The sequence below is a fragment of the Phyllostomus discolor genome, chromosome 5 (assembly GCF_004126475.2).
Source record: "Phyllostomus discolor isolate MPI-MPIP mPhyDis1 chromosome 5, mPhyDis1.pri.v3, whole genome shotgun sequence".
Taxonomy (NCBI): Eukaryota; Metazoa; Chordata; class Mammalia; order Chiroptera; family Phyllostomidae; genus Phyllostomus; species Phyllostomus discolor.
Genome location: NC_040907.2, coordinates 47,475,725 through 47,496,882, shown reverse-complemented (window position 1 = coordinate 47,496,882; position 21,158 = coordinate 47,475,725). Strand labels below are relative to the sequence as shown.

Sequence of the window (21,158 nt, the reverse complement as noted above, 5' to 3'; positions counted from 1 at the left end):
TGGTAGTGAGTGTGGATAGAGAAAGGGTAAATCAAGTCTGAGACCTGGGGCCCAACAGCATTTGGAGACTGGGAAACGGAGGAGCCTCCAGCCTCTAAAAAGGAGGATGCTAGAACCTGACCTCTCTCTCAAAACTGTTATGGGGATCATGGAAGATACTACACACGAGTTGACACTAAAGATTATTTATTGCATAATTGCATAAATAAGTATAGGAGATGGGGAGGTTAGGTAGGAAAATCATTTTCCTACTTAATTTTTCTTCTGTTTGCATGGGATTGGGTGAGGTGTGTGTGAATTTGGTATATAGTAAGCTTCCCAATGTGTAGGTTATGTATCTGTGCGGGGAGAGGGCGTGAGGGTGGGGAGGTTGTGCGGGAAATTTTACAACAGGCCTGCCACATTACATATGGTTTAAATATGGTTATTTTTTTTATCAGTTCAAGAAAATGCACAGCAGAGGGATTATGAGCTATTACTGTTAACAGGGTTCTCATTTTCAAAAAATTCGGCACTCATTTGACACATGTATAAAGATGTTTATATGTATTAAGTATGAGCTGGATACAGTTAGTATGGCCTGTTTCTGTGAACAGATATCTGCATGAGTTCCCAAATTTCAGTAAGCTGTTTGAACTTGCCACCATCGCACTCTCTGCCACCTCCCTGCTCTGTCATTTTCCCTTTACTGGGAACGAGGCAGGGTTTCCTGAGAAGTGGGCTGTCTTCTGGGAACACTCTGTGGCCAGTTGCCAGTGTGTCATATAACTTATCCAATCACGTGGTGAAAAGAGAAGACTTTCAGAAAGATTGGAGAGGAAAATAGGAAAATCTATTGGAGTGAAGGAGGGAAAAAGCAAGAAGGACTAAGCAAATAAAGGCAGAGGATCATTTGGGGCAGAGTTGGGGAATTGCAAGGACTTTCCCCAGGTGTTTGGGTTATTGAGAAATAGGGAAATGTAGCTTTGCCCTGGCATTACCTTCCAGAACACTTGTTTGAGATGACATTGAAAAATGCCCCTTTCTCCCCCACTTTTATCAGTACCTTTTTAGTCTGGTTGATTAAACTTAAATCTTAGTTTTATTCCTATGCTTGTGTTTATTCAATTTTAGGATGTGAAACAAGGGGAGATGAGGAAGAGGGAGAGGGGGAGAGAGAGAGAAATAATATGAATAGAATTGATTAAATGAATGGGTGGATGAATGAATTAATGCCTTTTCTGAAGAATCTGGTATATTAAATCATCTCAGGAAAGAAGGCTTTCTGAAATTGATACTTTTAGATAAATTTATAGAATTTGATTCAGACTTTTCCAAATATATATTCCATTGAAAAAGAAGTCCCCAGGTCAAATATTTTTGCAGAAGTTGGAGACTCACTACATTTATTAGCATGTTCAAGGCTGAGAGCTCATGTTAAAAATACTCTAACTTTGTTTCACCAGTGTTTTCCCAGTTCATTTCACTGTGGACCTCCATTTTCCTCCTCCACATAATTCTGAGCAATATGTGTGTAGAACAATTATTATCGTTACATAGAAATATAATATTCTAGAAAGCAGTTTGGGAATACTGATTTAATCTAATCCTTATATTTATTTTGATCTTGCCACTGAACTACTGTTGGTATTTGTTCACATTTATAATGTGAGTAGGTTGAATGAATTAGTCATTAATGTCACTCCTGGCTATGACATTTTCTAGTTCAGATTCATTAACTAAATCAACATTTAAAAGGTTATGCAATATACAGATCATGTGTCACAGTAATGTACACATGAAACCTATATGACCCTATTAACCAATGTCACCCCAATAAATTTCATTTAAAAAAAACTATGTGTGTTTCTGTATTAAAGAATCTTGTCTTTCTTGTTCCTGACTCTAACCATAGTGCCTAGTACAGTGCCTGGCACATAGTAGCTTCTCAGTAGATGTTATTGAACAAATACATTCCTATTAGTTTTCAGAGCACTGTGCCAGCTATTCCTTGAGGCTGTAGAAAAGATCTTGTTCTTGCCCTCCAGGAACTGGAAGTCAAGTTGCTGACTTTCCCAAGAGCATGTGCCAGGGAGAGAACCCAAGTTAGATTTTGATTGCAGTAACCTGTAGGATGGAGATACACTGGACATATTTTCTGACTCTGAGTCAGATATTGCTGATTCTAGCACAAGTGGGTGGTGGTAGCATACTCTCCTGACAAAGGTGTCATTTAGAGTTATTGTCAGAGTAGCAGCAGTCACATAGTTCCTTTATCCCTGGCAAGGACTTGACTACCAGTACCAAGAGATGAGAAGTAATATTATTCCTACTTTGTTTTTTAATTCTCTCTTTTTTTAACGATTTATTTATTTATTTTTAGAGAGGGAAGGGAGGGAGAAAGAGAGAAACATGAATGTGCAGTTGCTGGGGCCAGTGGCCTGCAACCCTGGCATGTTCCCTGGCTGGGAATCGAACCTGCGATACTTTGGTTCGCAGCCCATGCTCAATCCACTGAGCTATGCCAGCCAGGGCTGTTTTTGAATTCTTGTGATATTTTTTACATTTTTCCTTTTAATACATTTCTAGCATGTTGCTTACTTTAGATCTTCCAGTCTCAATCAGGTCAACATTGATCATTCATTTGTTCATTCATTTATAATTGATGTATAACATTATATTAGTTTTAGGCATACAACATAACGATTATATATGAGTGTGTGTGTGTATATATATATGCATACACACACAGTGAAATGATTACCGCAATAAATGTAGTTAACATCTATCACCATACATAGTTAAATTTTTGTTCTTATAATAAGAACTTTTAAGATTTATTCTCTTAGCAACTTTTCAAATATATACTACAGTACTGTGAACTATAGTCACCATGCCATACCTTACACCTCTGGAACTTACTTATAACTGGAAGTTTATACCTTTTTACCACCTTCACCCATTTCACTCACATCCCATCTCCCCCTTCCTCTGCCTCTGGCAACCACCAGTCTATTCTCTGTATCTGTAAGTTCCATTTTTTGTGACATCATGCAGAATTTGTTTTTGTCTGTCTGACTTACAGTATCTCATTTACCATAATGCCCTCAAGGCCCATCCATGTCATTGCAAATAGCAAAGTTTCCTTTTTAATGGCTTAATATTTCACGATGTGTGTATGTATATATATGTATGTATGTATCACATTTTCTTTGTTTATTCATTGGTTGATTGACATGTAGGTTGTTTTCTATGTTTTGGCTATTGTAAATGATGCTGCTATGATCATGGAGTGTTTTCATTTACTTCAGATTAATACCCAGAAGTGGAATTGCTGGATTGTATGGTAGTTCTATTTTTAATTTTTTTGTGGAACCTCCATACTGTTTTTCATAGTGGTTTCACCAATTTACATTTCCACCGATAGTGCACAAGGGTGCCCTTTTCTTCCCATTTTCACCAACACTTATTTCTTGTTTTGTTTTTTTTTTTTTGATAATAAACATCCTAAAAGAGATGAGATGATACCTTATTGTGGTTTTAATTTGCATTCCTCTGATAATTAGTGATGTTGAGTACCTTTTTACATACCTGTTGGCCATCCTCTGTCCATTTCTTTTTGTTTTTTAAAAAGATTTTATTTATTTATTTTTAGAGAGGGGAAGGGAGGGAAAAAGAGAGAGAATCAATGTGTGGTTGCCTATCACATGGCCCCCACTGGGGACCTGGCCTGCAACCCAGGCATGTGCCCTGACTGGGAATCAAACCTATGATGCTTTGGTTGGAGCCCGCACTCAATCCACTGAGCTACACCAGGCAGCTCTGTCCATTTCTTTATCAGATTGTTTTGTACTGAGTTGTGTAAATTCTTCGTGTATTTTGGAATTAACCTCTTATCAGATATATGACTTGGAAATATTTTCCTCCATTCAGTAGGTTGCCTTTCATGTTGTTGATGTTTCCTTTGCTATGCAGAAACCTTTTAGTATGATGTAGTCTCACTTGTTTGTTTTTGATTTTGTTACTTTTGCTTTTTGTGTCAAATCCAGTAAATCATTGCCAACCAAGAATGATGTCAAGGAGCTTATCCCTGGTTTTTAAACAATTTTAGTTTTCATTTACAGTTTACATTCAACATTATTTTGTATTAGTTTCAGATGTAGAGCACTGCAGTTAGTCATATATGTTCCACGGGGTTCCTCCTGGTATTTCACGTACTCACCTGGCACCATACATAGTGATTACAATGTTGTTGACTATATTCTTTGTGCTCTACTTTGCATCCCTGTGACTATTGTGTGACTACCAGTTTGTACTTCTTAACCCCTTCACTTTTTTTATTCAGTGTCCCAACACCCCTCCCCTCTGGCATCTATCAGTTTGTTCTCTGTATCTTATAAGTCTGTTTCTATTTTGTTTGTTTCCTTATTTTGTTCTTTAGATTCCACATATAAGTGAGATCATGTGGTATTTGTTCTTCTCTGCCTCCACCTATTTTTTTTAGGAGTTTTATGGTTTCAACTTTTATCTTCAAGTCTTCAGTCTATTTTGAGTTTGTTTTGTGTATGGTGTCAGATATTGGTTCTGTTTCATTCTTTTGTATCTGTCCAGTTTCCCAACACTATTTATTGAAGCCCATTTTATAGATAAAAGAGTTCAGGCTCAGAGATTTAGGAACATGTCTAAGTTGACAAACTTTCTCAAAGAAAAGTCAGAATTAGGTCCCAGAGGAGTGATTTTAAACTTCGTGCTCTTATCTACTAGGTTTCCTGCCCTGCCACTTAATCCTCATATTGTTCATTATCTCATTCATATTAGAAGCTCACCTTAAAAAGGTTTAGAGACTGTGTATATTTCTAGAAGATATTAAGGGGCAGAGGTCATATGCTAGCCTCTTGGGAAGAAGCTGCCATACAACACTTTGTTTGTATCCCATTGGCCAGAATTTACTCTCATGACCTTATCTTGCTGCAAGAGGCTGGCATTTGTAGTCTTTATTGTGGGCATCCATCTGCACTGCTATACATTATTGAAGAAGGGGAGGAAGGATAATGGCATACGACTAGCAATCTCTACTACCCACTCTGAATCGAGGGGCTCTGTTGCCCCTCCATCCCCATCTTCTTCCGACATTTAGTTTATTAGATCTTCCCTTCTCCGTCTTGTACCTTCACCGTCATCCTTTTGGCTCTTTTCTTTCCAACATCGTTTAAATGTTCTTAAGTCTCTCATCATAATATGCAGTAACACAGTACAACAAAATTTTTAAAAATCTGTAAACAAAGGCCCTGCTTTCTATGGTGGCCCTGACTAGTGTGACTCGGGTGTTTTCTGGCAAAGCAAAAGGTCACTGGCTGGATTGCTGGTTGGGGCGTGTGTGAGAAGCCCAGGTGGGGCTTGTCCAAAAGGCAGCGAATCAATGTTTCTCTCCCTTTCTCCCTCTTTACCCCTCTCTCTAAAAATAAACAAAACCTTTACAGATATATATAAATCAAGGCACTGTGTATGCTCAGTGTTCACTTTATGTCCCTAGACCCTTACATGGGGCATAGGAGTTTAATAACTGTTTGTGAGAGAGCAGATGCCTGAGGGGTTCGGACATTGTCCTTTAGCTTTTATCAGCTGGTTGACAGGGAGGGGCTGCTTAGTTTTACTGATGGCATGAATAGTGGGACCCATTTTACTGCTGAGAGTACCAAGAGAGTAGAATAGATTGACTGTTGTGGTTTTACCACTTACTAGCTACACTTGGCAATGACATTTGGTGGTGTCATCTCTCTGAGCCCCAGTTTTCTCATCTGAAGAAATGAAGGCTCCCTTGACCTCATAGGTGGTTGTTATCATGATTAAATGAGAAAACTGTGGTAAGAAATACATTCCTGATAATACTATTTTCTGCTTTCTATGATGATTTTTAAGATCAAGGAGTATCTTTACTTCTACTACTTTTATTTTTCTAAAATACTTAAAAAATTTAAATGCCTTCATGCAATGGAATATTATTCAGCTATAAAATGGAATAAAATACTGATACATGCTACAACATGGATGAACCTTGAAAACATTGGGTGAAATAAGCCAGACAAAAGGCCACAGATTTATGATTCTATTTATGTGAGATGTCCAGAATAGTCAAAAAGATTAACGATTGCCAAGAGATGTGGCAGGTGAGAATGGAGAGGACTACTGGTGGGCATGGGGTCTATTTTGGGGGTGATACAAATGTTCCAGAATTAGATAGATGTGGTGATAAATGTACAATTTTATGAATATATGAAAAGGCACTGAATTTTACTCTTTAAAATAAATTTAAAGGCTTCACAGGGCAATATAAATAAGAGAATATTTGAAAACTGTCTATAATTTTGATTCACAATTTATCATTGCTCTGTAATAGAAATCAATATTTGCTTAATATCTTGTATGAACTTGAGTTTTTTTCCCCACTTGAAGGCCCAGTTAAGTTGATAGTAGACTTTGTTATTTTAGATGCCTCCCAGCACATGGAGAAACATCAGGGTATGTTGTTCCTCATTAGAAAGAAGAACAGGCTGTGGGCTTTTTCATGGGTACCACGGTGCGGGCAGGAGGGGGGATAAAAATACAAAGTTGGCTTTTCACAATTTAGTTAGGCATTTCACTACACATTTAATACTGCAAAACAGTTTCTGAAATGCTAGCTAGTACACAGTATTCATATGGACTAGGTGAGTACTTCTGGAGGGAAGCAGGGATGGTTACAGATCGCTAGGGAAGGCATCCTGGCAAAGGAAATGTTTAACTTTAGTGTTTGTTTCTTCCACAAACATTTATTGAATATCTGCTGTCTCCTAGGCACTGATTTTTGGTGATGCATATTACCAGATAACAGCTACAGTCCCTACTCCTGGGGGCCTTGGGGAGAGAGGGGTGGGTTGGTGGGGCACAAAGACAGTGGAAAAGATGCAATTCTATAGACAATTGCAGAGCAGGGTTGTAAGTACTGCTGTAAAGGTAAGCACAGGGAAGCCTGGATAGAGGAGATGATTCCTGAGCTCTGAATTGAAGTATGAGTGGGGATGGCAAAGGCTTGGAGGACAGAGGTGTGTTAGATGACAGGAACTGCAAATAACTCATTACATTTGGATTCTGGAGTACAAATGGTGATAATCCATGGGAGGTTAAATCACAAGTAGCCATGAAGGCCATCTTTCCTAAGAGAGTGGGAAATAATAGAGTTTAAGTTGAAAGGGTAAAATTTCAGCTTTGTGGGATAGAAATATGAGTGGGTGTATTGTGGAGGCTGCAGTAGAGGCAGATGAGAAGGAAGGCAGGAACTTTTGGGATCACTGTTGCCTTAATTTGAGAGAGAAATAATGGGATGATAGAGACCAAGGAGCTCTAATGATTGTGGCTCACTCACCAGCTGGATGTGTGAGCAGTCTGTGACTCCAGTTCCTCTTTCCTCAGTAGCATCCTTTCTTCTGTCTCAGCCTGACCCCAGCCTACCTCCTCGGTCTTGTCTCTTGTTTCTCTTTATGAATAGGCTTAAGTCTTCTTGCTGTTCCCCAAAACAGGCTTGCTGATTTTCTGCCTGATGTCTTTGATTACATCTTTTCTTTCACCTGGAATGGTTCTTACCTCTTCTTTTTACCTGTCCAGATCTCTGATTCATGAAGCCTTTGGTATCATTCTGTGCTAGAACAGTCTCTCTCCTCTGAAGTCATAGCACTTAATATCTTGCTTTTTCATCGGCAAATAATTACCTTTTGCTCTGTCACATCTCTTAATTGCATTGGGTCATCAGTAGCTCTTGAACTATTTTAAAATCACAGCAGGCAGAGTGATATATGGATATGATGGCTTAAATAGTGGAGTAGGAGTTGACACTTCTGAACCTTGGTCCCAGCCCTAACTCACTGTGTGACCCTGAGGAATTACTTTTCCCACCTGATTAGAGTAGTAACACACAGTTGTAGAACACATGGAAAATCTTCAAAAGCATAAAAATGAAGTAAGCACTAATTCCATGGCACCTAAGATAACCACTGTTAACACAGGTGATTCTTAGAGTGTCCTCTCCATTCTCTATCGTTTTTCTCTCTCTCGGATTTTTTGCCTGTGTCCATGCAACATAGTTAGGATCATCTACATGCTATTTCATAACCTGCTTTTCTCATTAATGTATTTTGGGGTTGCTGAAGCAAAACAAGGATTTTTAAATCCAAACTGACCTGTGGAGCCAAATTGCCCTTCAGGAAGGTTGCATCAAAGAACTGAATAGCCATTATCTCTGGGGAGTAGGGAGAGGAACTTGGGCTTTTCAGTGATGTTTTCTGTATTCTTGAATGCATGTTATTATTATCATGAGTCTAAATATCTTTTATAGTTTGGAGATGATGGTAATTTATACTTCTACCTAATCCAGGCTTGTATCTATATTTAAAAATAACCATATAACCTCTACTGATTAGACAGATAAAAAATGGCATTCTGTCATTTTAATTTGATTTGACTATTAGTGAAATTTGACCTTTTCACCATGATCATTTGTCATTTTTTCTTTAGTTTCCACTTCCTGTGCCTCCTGATGACTTGGATTTGAGTCTCAGTTAATAAATACATGTGACCTTTCATGAGTCACTTAGTGTCTCTAGGCCTTACTGTGCTTATGAGTAAAATAAGAGGAATGATACTTAAAATTATTGAGGAGCAATAGAGATTATGTATTGAAAGTGCTTTGAAGATGTAAAAAGTATATAATTGTATTTATTGATTTTGTTTATTGATTTTGATTAGTTAATGATTATGAACAGTTAAGCTGACTTTGCTTCTTTACATTCATTTGGAGAAAGGCTGAAAAGGCAGAGTTCCTTCATTAATATTTATTTTTGGTGCAGTGTGGGATTTATGAGATTTGGCATCAGAATACCTGATTTGTGCAGCATTTCTGCTACTTATCAGCCATGTAGTGCACTGTACAAATACATTCTTTTGGCCAAGACCAGAAATGTTCAGGGACCACCTGGCTGATAGAACATTCATGCAAGCTCGTGGACTGTTTAAATGGATGATAGTGCAAAGGAACTTGTTTATGCAGAGTCTTCTAACGGGGTTCTCCACCCCCATTTCACCCCTCACAGTTTTGTGAAGTGAAAATTGGTTAAAAGGATGATTCTAAGGCCTGAGAAGTTCCGATATGACCTTTTGAATCATCAAAGGCAGATAAATTTCCATTCAGCATGATTTTTGTGAATTCTACCCTATTTAAATCCCTGGGAACATGGGCAGTCAATTATCCAGGACACTGAATTCTGGATAATAGGGAAACAGGGCGGCATAAACAACTCGGCTGAGTAATAGATGACCTCCTGGCCTCCTATTTCTGACTCTGTGTTCCCTTTCATCCAAGGACAAGATGTTACAAAAATAATTCAGAGTGGCTCCCCAGGGTAGTCCTCAGACTGCACCCGTGGAGGAGGGTGAATCACCAGCAGCATCATCAGCAGCATGTTTGTGCTGCCTGCCTTTCTGAGCTGATAAGTAAAGGCCCTAGCCAGGCTCTTCAGCCTTGAGGAAAAAGCTCTGGGAAAGTTTTCTCTGACTCATTCACAGTGTAATTTGTAGAAGAAAACTTTTAGCTCCTCTCTCTCTCCCTCCCTCGCCCTCTCTCTCTCTCTCTTTCCTCTCTCTCTAAGAAAGAAATTTCTCCTTTGAGAAAGTATGTGTATAGTAAGGTGGGGTTAGAGTATGGATTCCCAAAATGAATATTCAAATTAGCTCTTACTCAGATAACCTTTATTGTCCCGGGATGATCACCCTTCAGGGGAAGTGGGGAATATCAGTGTACCATGCCTATATATCCATCAAGGACTAGTTGATTCATTTAAAATACTTAAAACAAAAGTTATTATTTTTCCATACTTGAATTTTAAGTGTCCCTAAGCCTTACCCCATCATCTCTTTGTGTCTGAGCGCCCCCACCCCCATATAGCACATTCACACACAAGGGGGACTTTTCTTGTTTCCGAAGAATTCATGTGAGTCTGGGGATTTGACTTCTCCCTGAGGGTTGTCTCCTCAAAGGAAAGTCCAGACTCCTTAGGTGTGGGCATATGTGGTCCACTGTAAGCTCGCCTCAGCTTTCTTCCTTTCCTCTTTCTGTTAGCCTCCAAAGGGTTTTACGCTTCCCCTTTCCTGCTTTTGCTGTTTTTCACATTACCATGATTTCAACTGTTTCCCTTAGTCAGCTGTGATTTTCATCCTGTTTGTATCTTCCCTATCCTTAAAGGCCCAGTTCAAATCCCACCTCCTTCATCATTGTCATACTGTTATATGTCTCCTGTGGGCCAGGTGTTCTACTAGACCTATATATTTTTTTCTCCCAGGGTTTAAAATAATCCTATAAAATAATTACTATCATTCTTATTTGCAGCTGAGGAAACAACCACAGAAAATTGACAAATGACTTGACCACAGGTAATAAGTGGCAGGGCCAGTATTCCTGCTCAGGCCTTCTTGACCTGACCATTGAATCCCACCACACTGGGTCTCCCTGAAGCCTTCTGGATTGGACTAGCTACACCAGCCCCCACCTCACACTTCTCAGAACAGGGTTTTTTGCATTGGTTGGGTATGTCTTGTGTTTGGTGGCCAATCACGTGGCTACCAAAGCCACATTCTTGGGTTGCTTACTCTTCTTGGTGATGCATCTTTTCTTCTTGCCAAACTGTACTTCACAGGCTTTTCATGATGAGTTTTTGCTTGCTTATTTTACTTAATGAATGCTGTCCAGGAACAAGTGAGTTATTTTTCCTAGTTGTTGTTATGCTCATTTTTCTGCTTAGTCTAATTAGTCATTAACATCCTACCATAATATTTATCTCAACAGTAGTGTTAGCAGATTATCCTCCTTTCTTCTACCTCATTTTTATTCCCTTGAAAGGAGAAACAAAAGAATTGTCATGGCTGAAATTTGTACTCCTCCCCTGCCCCCACAAAAAAAAGTCAACGGGAAAATTAAATGGGATGAATGAAGACCAGGTATTGCCACTAAATAGTTTGGTCCAATGAGATGCCATTTTGGCTAAATTGAAGTGTTTTTTGTTAGACAAGGGCTATTTGATAAAAGAATTATAGATGTAGTCATGGCTTTGAACATGCTTGGGACCTCACTTCAAGGGTACAAAGAAGTGTCTCATTGTATAAAGTGAGCATTTATCTTGAGAAAGGGGTATGTATATCTGTTCACCTTTTTCAGTTCATTGGCAGATAAATATAATTACTGTTGCTACAAAAGACTCCTACCTAATTCAGGTTATTTACCACTAAGCCTCCAAGACTTGGAAAATTCCCATTGATAGCCATACATTGAACCCTTCTTTCTGTTCACAGTGGCTATTTTTATGAAATGCATTGGAAATTTTGCACAGATGTGAAGTAAACAGAATGGACTTCAGATTTTTTTATGCTTTAGTTTCCCCAAAGCATAAAGTTAGAAACTGGGGACTGTGGGAGTTAATCATGGATAAGAGTAGCAGTTATTGGCAGAATTTAAAACAGGGATCTTCCATGTTTTGTGGGTATAGTTTCTATGTTTTCTTGATCTCTAACATCATATGGACTTAGAACATAACCAACTGAAGAACTTTCTGGGAGAAGAAACTCTATGTATTGTACGGTGAAGACTGAGTGTGGCATTGTGCAGTGGGTCTCGGCGTAGCTGTTGGTGTTGAAACATCGTAGGCTACACACAGTGGGAAAGGAGGAAGGAACTTCTGGTAATCAGGCACTCCAGACGATCACATTTCACTGTTTTATGTTCAGCTGGGGGCAGGATGCACATTGGATGTAAATAGTGAATATAAAGTAAATTTTATTGGTTATATTGTTGAGCCCTTTACACTAGTGTTTTTCTAATTGTGATTTGATATTCATCAGTGGACTATGAAATCCATTTTGTGGGTCTTCTTTACCATTTAGAAATATATTATTAAATAGAAGAGAATAGTATAGAATAGAAAATATCAGAGTGAATTGCACATAGTAGATTATATTTCTGTGAAACTCATTTTGTGTCACACACACTAAAATATATTTCATTCTGTGCATCATGGTCAAAAGGTTGGAAAAACTGTTATTAAAGCATGGCCATCAGCACAGGTTCCTGGGATATCACCTAGTTCTTAGCCCTTAGTGGGTCCTTGGCCGATGCCAGAGACAACTGGGACAGAGCAGGTAGGAGAGTGAGAGATGATGGCTCAGTGCTCTGAAGGAGCAGGGTCGACCTGGTGGTCAAGTCTGCTGCCTTGGTGAAGACCAAGTGTGTTCCGCACTGAAGAGCTCTGCCTGCAGTTTCAATTGGAGCCCTTGTTGGCGGGCTATTTCAAAGCTAAACATAAAAACTGATTCCAGTTTCCTGGTTGAGGAGAGGCATAAGGACACATGTAGGGAGACATTTTTTTTTCTTTTTTGAGATTTCCTCTTTCTTTCTCGCCAACTTCACTTATATTTTGAGGCAATAGCTGAGTTCTTTTGGTGTATCAGTTAGAGTGGACTGTGCCATTTGTGGGATTGTCCAGCATCTGAATCCCCTTCATTTCCAGAATAGTCTTTGTTGCTATGGAAGCTGAAGGAGGTGCACACCATTGACTAGGGGTGAGCTACTTTAAGCCTTTTGGATCCCTCGGTCCCAGGATATCTGAATCTGGAGGGAATGGCACAAATATTATACAGAGAGATAAGATCATTCATGGAAACAGCAGAGAGGGGTCCAGTGGTGCTATCTGGTGACTGGTGGCGGCCATGCTAGAATGGAGTCTTTATCAGACTGTTTCTGTGTTTTTATATCTTTCCCTTTTTTATCCTATGGTAAACAGAGCTGGTTTCTCTTGTTTGTACCCAAGAACCCTTAGTGGTTAAAAAATTACAGGAAACGTGCACAATGGATTTCTGCCCCCAAAAGAGTTTAATACAAGACAGAGAGAGGCAATGTGTAAATAGAGTAGATACACAAATAAATTAGTAAAAGTCATTGATGTGTGGAGAGATTCAGGGTGGTTTCCTGGTGTTCCTTTATTTTATTTTATTTTTTTAGATTTTTATTTATTTATTTTTAGAGAGGGAAGGGAGGGAGAAAGAGAGAAAGAGAGAGAAACATCAATGTGCGGTTGTTAGGGGTCATGGCCTGCAATCCAGGCATGTACCCTGACTGGGAATCAAACCTGTGACACTTTGGTTCACAGCCCGTGCTCAATCCACTGAGCTACGCCAGCCAGGCCTGGTGTCCCTTTAAATTAAGGTACCTTCAGGCTCTGTCATAGGGCATATCAGCAAGAGGTTCAGTGTCTTTGCATCATGACATTTTGGAAATACAATTAATGAAAAATTAGTGTTGTGCAGTATAACATTGTTTCAGACATTTGTAAAATAGGGTTTGTTTTTTATTGTGTTTTTTTTAATCGAAAAGGTTTTTTTTAAAAAAAATCCTTGAATATACTCAGAGAAAACTGATTTCCTAATGAACTCTGAGCTTTTTGAGTATTAGCCAGTCAAGAACTTACTTTGTAAAAAGAGATTTAGAGAAATATTGAATCTTCACAACAGCCCTGTAAAGTAGATGCTTTTTATTAATTCCATTTACAGAGGAAATGAAGCCTAGAGAGGTAGAATAATTTGCCTAAGGTCACACAGACTTTAAAGCTGGGATCCAAACCCAGGTTAGGGTGACCCTCAGGTTTCTGACTGCTTCTGTTCATAAGGACCTTGAGAGGTCACATAAATACATTTTTACTTCACAGGATTCGAGCTCAGAGGGCTTCAGAGGCTTGCTCAGGATCAGGCAGGTTCTGGCAGAACTGGGCTGGAACTGGGGCCCTTTTCTGATGGATGGGTGGTTTCTCTTACTGCCTACAGGAGGAGGCTGGTGCACAGGGACTGTCCCTGTGGGACCCACTTCACGTTCCACACCATCTGCCTTGTCCTGCACATCCATCCATCATTGTTTTGCTTGCTCCCGGCCCTTTTCCAGAACAGTTGTACCCTTCCTTTCTGTCTTTTAAAACCTCCTCTGTTCCTCAAGCTGGAAACAGACTCCATTCTCCACGATCACTTCACAGCCCTTTCTTGACTCCTGTAGTTCTCACTGCCCCGTCTCTCCGCATCACCTCCACATCTGCTTTCTTGAAGTTCATCTGGCCAGCTGTTAATAGACTGTAAGGTTTTGGTGGGCTCAGATTTAATTGTGGTACTTCTATAGATTTCCCCAAAGCCCCATGACTTGTCTAAGGAAGTGTAGCAACCTGAAAGGGCAGTGAAGCTAAGGCCAAGAAATGTGTTTGAGCCTAGCCTTACCACTTGCTGGCCACTTGACCGTGGGAAAGTCTGAAGCTGAATCTTCTCATCTGTGAAAGGGACCGTGAGACTCAAATGTGGTTATAGATGTGAAAAACTTTTAAAGCTCTAAAGACAAGGTTTTATTGGGATGATACAAGAATGGTTGAAAAACACAAAAGGCGAAGGCATCATTCTGCACCCTCCATGTTTGGCATGTCCACTCCTACCATATTTTTGACCCCTGTATTCTGTGCTCTTCAACAACCTTATAGTTAATATTAGTGGTAAAAGAAGAAAAAAAGTAGCAAAGCATCTTGATATAATGTGGCTTTTAGGAAAACACTTACTGACTTTAATTAAGCAGAGTACTATATTTACTTTGATCAGAAACCCTCTCAGGGAAAGCAGGCTCACTGGGAGCAGAGCAGAGAGTCCTGACCCATTGAGTTGGCATTGATTGTTTGAGCATCCCTGGAAGTTTATTGTAAATGAAGCAGCACTTACAGTTCTGGGGTATTCCTGGAATTGCCGCCATAGCTATAAGTGAGTTATTTTGTGTGGCAGGAATGGCATATAGAAAAGCCATAATTCTGACTTGCTGACAGGATAAAATAGCAGGTTTTGTATTTATATTATCTGGTCTTTTGGCTGGAATCCATCAGCTTTGCACAGTATCTTGTGATGCTTTTGTCGGAGCAGTTGTTCTGGGTCTCGGCAAAGTGGGGGGGGAGCACTGGGAGCAACAGACACAAGTCACGTCCAAGGCTCCTGAAGCTGTGAAGCCCTGGTAATGAGACTGAAAGGGATGCAGAGATGCTTTCCCTGTCTTGATGTGTGTGTTAGGCCTCTAGGAGGTTCCATGGCCCCGTGGGTTGGGCAGGTGCCAGGCCCACCAGGACTTTTCCTCTGCACACCTGCAGTAGTGGTGCCAGAGCAGTGAGTTAATGGAGAGCTGGAGCACAGCTGGTTTTTTAAATAACCGTCTCTAAAGAGAAGGGCCGTGGAACGAGGTCAGTCTCCTAGGTGGATGTTAGAATATCTAAAGTATCAAAAAGCCACAGAATATAGTGGTGTTGGTGATGGGGGCATTCTAAAGCAGTTTTTTCCCTCCTGTGAAAGGAGCAAATCTTTGGAATCAGTGTTTGACTTCTGGCACTCCATTTGATTGGCCTAAAACCTCTCCTGTTTCTTATCAGTATTAAGTCTGAGTGCCTAGTTCTGTGCATGAGATGGAGATACTGGAATCCCCTCTGCTTGACTAAACAGCATTCTGACAAGCTGTAATCAGTTTAACAAAATCTGGCCAAAATCTCTGTTAGGCACTTTATGTGGATTAACTCATTTAACTCTTAACAGCTCTATGAGATATACACTATTTTATCCCTCCACTTAAAGCTGAGAACATTGAGGTTTAGGGATGGTAAGTAACTTGCCTAAGATTATAATAGCTAGTAAGTGTGGAAGGCAGGATTCAAACCCAGGTCAGGATGCCACCAGCTCATGCATCTGGTTGCTCTACTGTGTCATCCGAGATTTATGAAATGGGACTTTGATTTGTGACCAGGCTTTTGTCAGAATCCCTGTTTATTCCTTTGTTTTTCTAAGCAAGCTCAGTCTACTTTTGTCTTCTGCCATATGCCTACATTATATTGCTTTAGCACCTAACACCTTTCTGAGCACTATCACATCTCTGGCTTCATTTGAAAAAGGTACTGTAGGAGCTTGATAAAGATTTTTTTGGAAGATTTTTTTGATCCTTACCCAACTATTTATTTGTTTATTAAAGATTTTATTTATTTATTCTTAGAGAGGGGAAGGGAGAGAGAGAGAGAGAGAGAATCTATGTGTGTTTGCCTCTCACATGGCCCCTACTGGGGACCTGGCCTGCAACCCAGGCATGTGCCCTGACTGGGAATCAAACCTGCGATGCTTTGGTTTGCAGCCCACACTCAACCCACTGAGCTACGCCAGCCAGGGTGATCCTTACCCAACTCTTTAGACAGGATGTTTCCTTTCAGGTTAATGGATGGGGAAACTGAGGTTCACAGATTAAAATGATTTGCTCATGGTCACACTTGCTAGTTGTGTATCAAGTCATTAAGAACCTACACACCTGGGATTATGGTGACTTTTCTATTGCATATATTGCTTAGTTTGTCGCCTTCATCTTTTGTTTAACAACTATTTAATTACATATTGATCACCTAATTAATATGTGCTGGTGTAAAGTGCTAAACAAAAGAAATTAAAATCCCTGCCCTTTAGAAGCCTGCATTTTTGCTTTAAGTTTCCTTACCAACCTTAAGACTAGTGCCTGCTGAAATAGTTTTTTGTTTAAGACCTTTAATCTTAAAATTTTAAAGGTGTGTATTTAAGCAGCTGATTTCAGGACATTTTCTGATTACATTAAAAAACACGTTTTCCCCTGAATTCGTACCTTAATTCATCAACATTTTATTTGTATTTTCAGAGATGAAAAGCTTTGACTCCTTTAAGACATACATAAAGTAACTCACTGGAGGTGTGATGGTTTCTTTAGTAAAAACAATTAGATAACCCAAAGTATTTTATTTTGATTGTCATTGATTTTAATCATTATCCAGTCTGTTTTTTATCATGTAAATCTACCAGTGGCCTTTGGCCAAAAGGCATTAATATTCTGATGATCATATTTGTGAATATTAACATAGTCTGTTTTTATGTCTCGTTTCTCCACTATTCAAAATATAATTGTATGTTCTTCCTTATACAGATACTAGTATTTCAAAAGATGTCCTGGAAAATATAAGAGCATTTTGGTATCTTCAGAAATAGATTTTTGGATTGTGCAATTTGGAAAACAGTTGTGATATCCCATCTATTGCAGGTTAGTCCTTGTTCAGGCTTACAGAATTATGTTGGGTTTATGTTACTGTTTCCTCATTCAGAAAGTATCAGATGTACTTGTCTCTTGCAAAGACTTTTACAAATGAAGAAAAAATTGAGAATCTACAAAATTTCCCTGATTTTTTTTTTTCATTTAAAATAGCTTCTACAAGTTTGAGCCATAAAATTAATCCTCTGCCATGGAAAGAAAGATATTTATAAGTACGTAAGTTAGGGTGGAAGAATTCACTGCTGTCTTCAGAAAGCATTGCCTACTTTTGTCTTTCCCATTTGCTGAGCTGCACCGTTTTCATTTGACTTGGGTATGGAGCCCAGGGAACTGTGGTGTTTTTAAAGGGCATTGTGTAATTCCAACTGGCCAGTTTTTATAACATTAAAGATTTTTTTTTGTATCTTGTACCAAGAAACTTAAATTGATTTCTTGGAATTATCCAAAGTATTTATAAACTGATCTTACACCTTTTCTACCTGTTGTAAAAATAAGTAGCTAGAACATATTGTTTGGTTTATTTGAAAAGAAATGTTATTTGAATGAAGCCATTACACAAATGCTGTAGCACCAAAAATTGCTTGTCATCCTGAATGAGGACGGTTGTCATTTCATGTAAATTGGATCAGCAGTCCTAGGTTTAAGTGCTTAGGATGATGCCCAGCATGTCTTTTAAGTGCTTTTAAAATCTTTATCATTAGAATGTCAGTTTTCTGAGAGTAGGGAATTTGTTTTATTGAGTCACCATATAAAACATCATGGCAAATGCATGTTGTCTAAAAATTCTGTTGCTGATCTTGTTTTCTCAAAGAGTTAAATCTCTATGCTAAGCATCGCAAATTGATTTTTTTTTTGTCCCGCCCAGTAGTACTGGAGTTCAGTTTGGAAATTAGGTACAATCCAATTTCAACACAATGTTGTTTGCAGTGGAAAAACCAAACTCTGCTTAGTTACAGGTTGTCATAGAATTGCAGTTCTAGAAGAATGTTAGTGATTTTAGTCTTGTCCTAGAATCTTACAAGAGGCCTAGAACAACCTCACAACTTCTAAGTTCAAGTAACATGTGATCTGATCATGCATATTAAAATGCTTCGTGAGTTCTAAAAAGATTTGTGCTGTAGCTCTTCTTAAAGAGCCTTGACCTGGTGGAATTTATAGGTCTCTGTCTGTTCTAAAAGGCTCCAAGTATGTGTCCCTTTCCTGGTTTGAGGCAGGCTTCTTAATACTCTGCATGGAGCTCATCTGGTTGATTTCCATTCCTCCTTGGCAATAGACTCTGATGGCACACTGCAGGAAACCTGGGTTAGAAAGGCCTCAGACATGCTGTTGACAAGTACTGCTAATAAATCGGCTAGTGCTGTAAAAACAAGTATGGGAGGGATTTTCTTATTTATGCAGCTGGAGAGGCCAGACTAGTGGCTTCTGTCTGAAGGGCCTTTGCACATGCTAATCCTGCACCCACATTGCTTTCTCCCCACCTCTCCAGATAGCCATTACATCTTAGGTCAGTATTACTTTCCTCTTGAGCCCCATGCTCACATTCCTCTTATTTTATATGAGCTCTCTTTTTTCCCTCAGGGCATTTTAAGCTCTTTATAGTTACCCATTTCTGTGCATTTTTGTTTGATTCCATTGGTCCTGTAGACCAGGGGGTCCTCAACCTTTGGTCCACTGACTGGTACTGGTCTGGGCCTATTCAGCACCAGGCGGCACAGCAGGAGGTGAGCTTGAATGTAATGTGCTTGAATCATCCCCAAACCATCCCCTACACCCCAGTCCATGGAAAAATTGTCTTCCATGAAACTGGGCTATGGTGCCAAAATGGTTGGGGACTGCTGTTGTAGACTATAAGCTCCATGTGATCAGGGACCATATTACTCTTGCTCTTCATCGTGGCCTTGTGACATAGCTCATTTGTTGGCACTTAGAACTCAGAAATACTATTGAATAAATCTCCAAATGTGACATTTGAAATTCTGCTTCTGAGCTGAATCACGGTACTAGCATGTAGCTAATATCAGGCTGTTGTTTTGATGCAGGGCAGGGTATCTGTTCACATAATTAAAATAGTTTATTAATAGTTTCTAAAAGCTGACAATCTGACAATTTGCTCTTTGATTCTTGTTAAAATTGTCCATGTCAAATTAGCCAAATCAAAGTTGTCCCATCAAAATTCACGCTCATATCCCCTGCATGGCCTCCTATCTACATCTACAGCAGAAAGCCTTCCTGAATTAGCTCTCAGCAGTGTTCGTCACCAGAGTTAGCCAGAGGCACGGAAGATGACATTGTGACACACTCTGTTGATTCTAGATTGATTTTATGTTCCCTCCATGCATCTCCCACTTGGATTGTGGGAGGTCCTGTGGCCTTGTAGCCTCAGAGGTAACACATCTTCAGGCCACCCTCTCTGCTCCCTCTCCACTTCTTCCGCATTATGCCTGGGACTGTGCTCTTCCTAAAGCTGGGTTCTGATCAAATGTGTTGAATGACATACAGAAAACTGAGACAACAACCTGTGTTAACTTGGAAACCACTTTCAATCCACTAAGGGTGGTTGCTCCTTATTTGCAAAAATAATTTGATTCTACTGTTAAAAGAATTTGTGAGGAACACCAAGGAAAGTAGTTAAAGCAGAGTTCTGCGTGGGGGGGGGGGCCTGGGGGGGTGAGTTGTGGTTGTGAGGATGGGACCAGGCACATTAGTTCTGTAGAACCAAGCTGGCATTCTTCTCCAGTAGGCTTTCAGGTGAGGTTGGGGAGTTGAGAGGGGACTTTATGTGCTACCTAAGTTTTCAAATAAGAATGGCTCAAAAATATTTGGTGAACTTAAAGTATATCATTTGTCAGATTTATTCCAGGGCCCTCCCCCTTTATCATACCGTATGTTGTTTCACCATTAAATTGAGGCCAAGGACAGACCACTTTGAGAGGAGGGTAATTCTAAAGGAAATGGAAATAGGAAATAAAAGTGCACATCTTTGGGCTTCCTAAACTGTTTTTCCAAGTCTCAGGAGAGAGGCTGTTGATGGAAAGGGTACACAGTCTTCACTTACACTGGGCAGGGCACTGTATGCCAGGAAGCAAAAGTCCCCATTTCCTTTCTTGAAGCCATGAAAATAATACCTTCTTGGTGTTTATACCCTGCGGCACCTCTGTCCTTTCATTGTCCTCATCAAGGATGTTTTTTCCTTCTTCCTCCCAAATGCTTCTTCCTTCCCGCTTATGGTTTGGGCTGTTTCCCTAATGAAAGTGTCCTCTTTATTTTCGGATGCAATTACCTCTGCAGCTGATTTATTGATTTCTCTTTGTCTTTAGCTCAGCTCTGAACGGGCTTTGGAAAGTAGAGAAGAAAATCCAGTCTGCTTTTGGGGATATTGGACAGCCGAATAAATGCAGGTATGTACATTTGCATATTAAAGACAAAAAGGAAAATAGATCATAAAAAGAATAATGAAACCAATCTTGAAATTGTAGGGCTACCTGTACTATATCCTTTAGTTCTGAACTATTGGTATTTTAATTTTTGTTCATCGCAAATGTCTAACGTGCTGCTTAAAAAGAAGTCCTGAGTACAAGAATGTAGGATGTACAAAGTGCAAGTTCCCTTGTAACTCCTCCTAGATATTCACCACTGTAAACGTACTGTATGTTTTTGCAGATTGTAGGTATGTATAACTAAAAGGATGATAATACATGAATTATGCTTTTTTTTACTTCGTAGTATGTCATATACACTTTTCAATGTTGGTTCATATAGCTTTATGTCTTTTTTTTTTTTTTACTAGCTGCCTAGTGTTCCTGTTGCTATTACTTACTTTGTTTAGTGAGTCCTTTCTTGTTCGACATTGTCAGTTGTATGGTTTTTCCCCATTTCAAATGATGCCACATCTTGTGTGTGTATAATTATGTATACCTGCCTGATAATCCCCTCAGGGTGAAAGTGTGTAACACCATCTTTGTATTCTTCCCCTCCCATATCTGTATAAAAT

The 21,158-nt window shown here is 39.5% G+C and overlaps 1 protein-coding gene across 2 annotated transcripts in view; it reads left to right on the top strand.

Moving 5' to 3' along the window:
* JAK1 (Janus kinase 1) overlaps window positions 1-21,158 on the top strand; it is a 123,299-nt gene that overhangs the window by 48,473 nt on the left and 53,668 nt on the right. Inside the window, exons 2-3 of one of the 2 annotated variants that reach the window (XM_028514190.2) lie at window positions 17,045-17,158; window positions 20,485-20,565. In XM_028514190.2, coding sequence (XP_028369991.1) covers window positions 20,560-20,565 — 6 coding nt within the window. In that variant the 5' untranslated portion in view covers window positions 17,045-17,158; window positions 20,485-20,559. The remainder of the gene's footprint in view (window positions 1-17,044; window positions 17,159-20,484; window positions 20,566-21,158) is intronic. The other variant, XM_028514188.2, reaches the window with a different exon arrangement.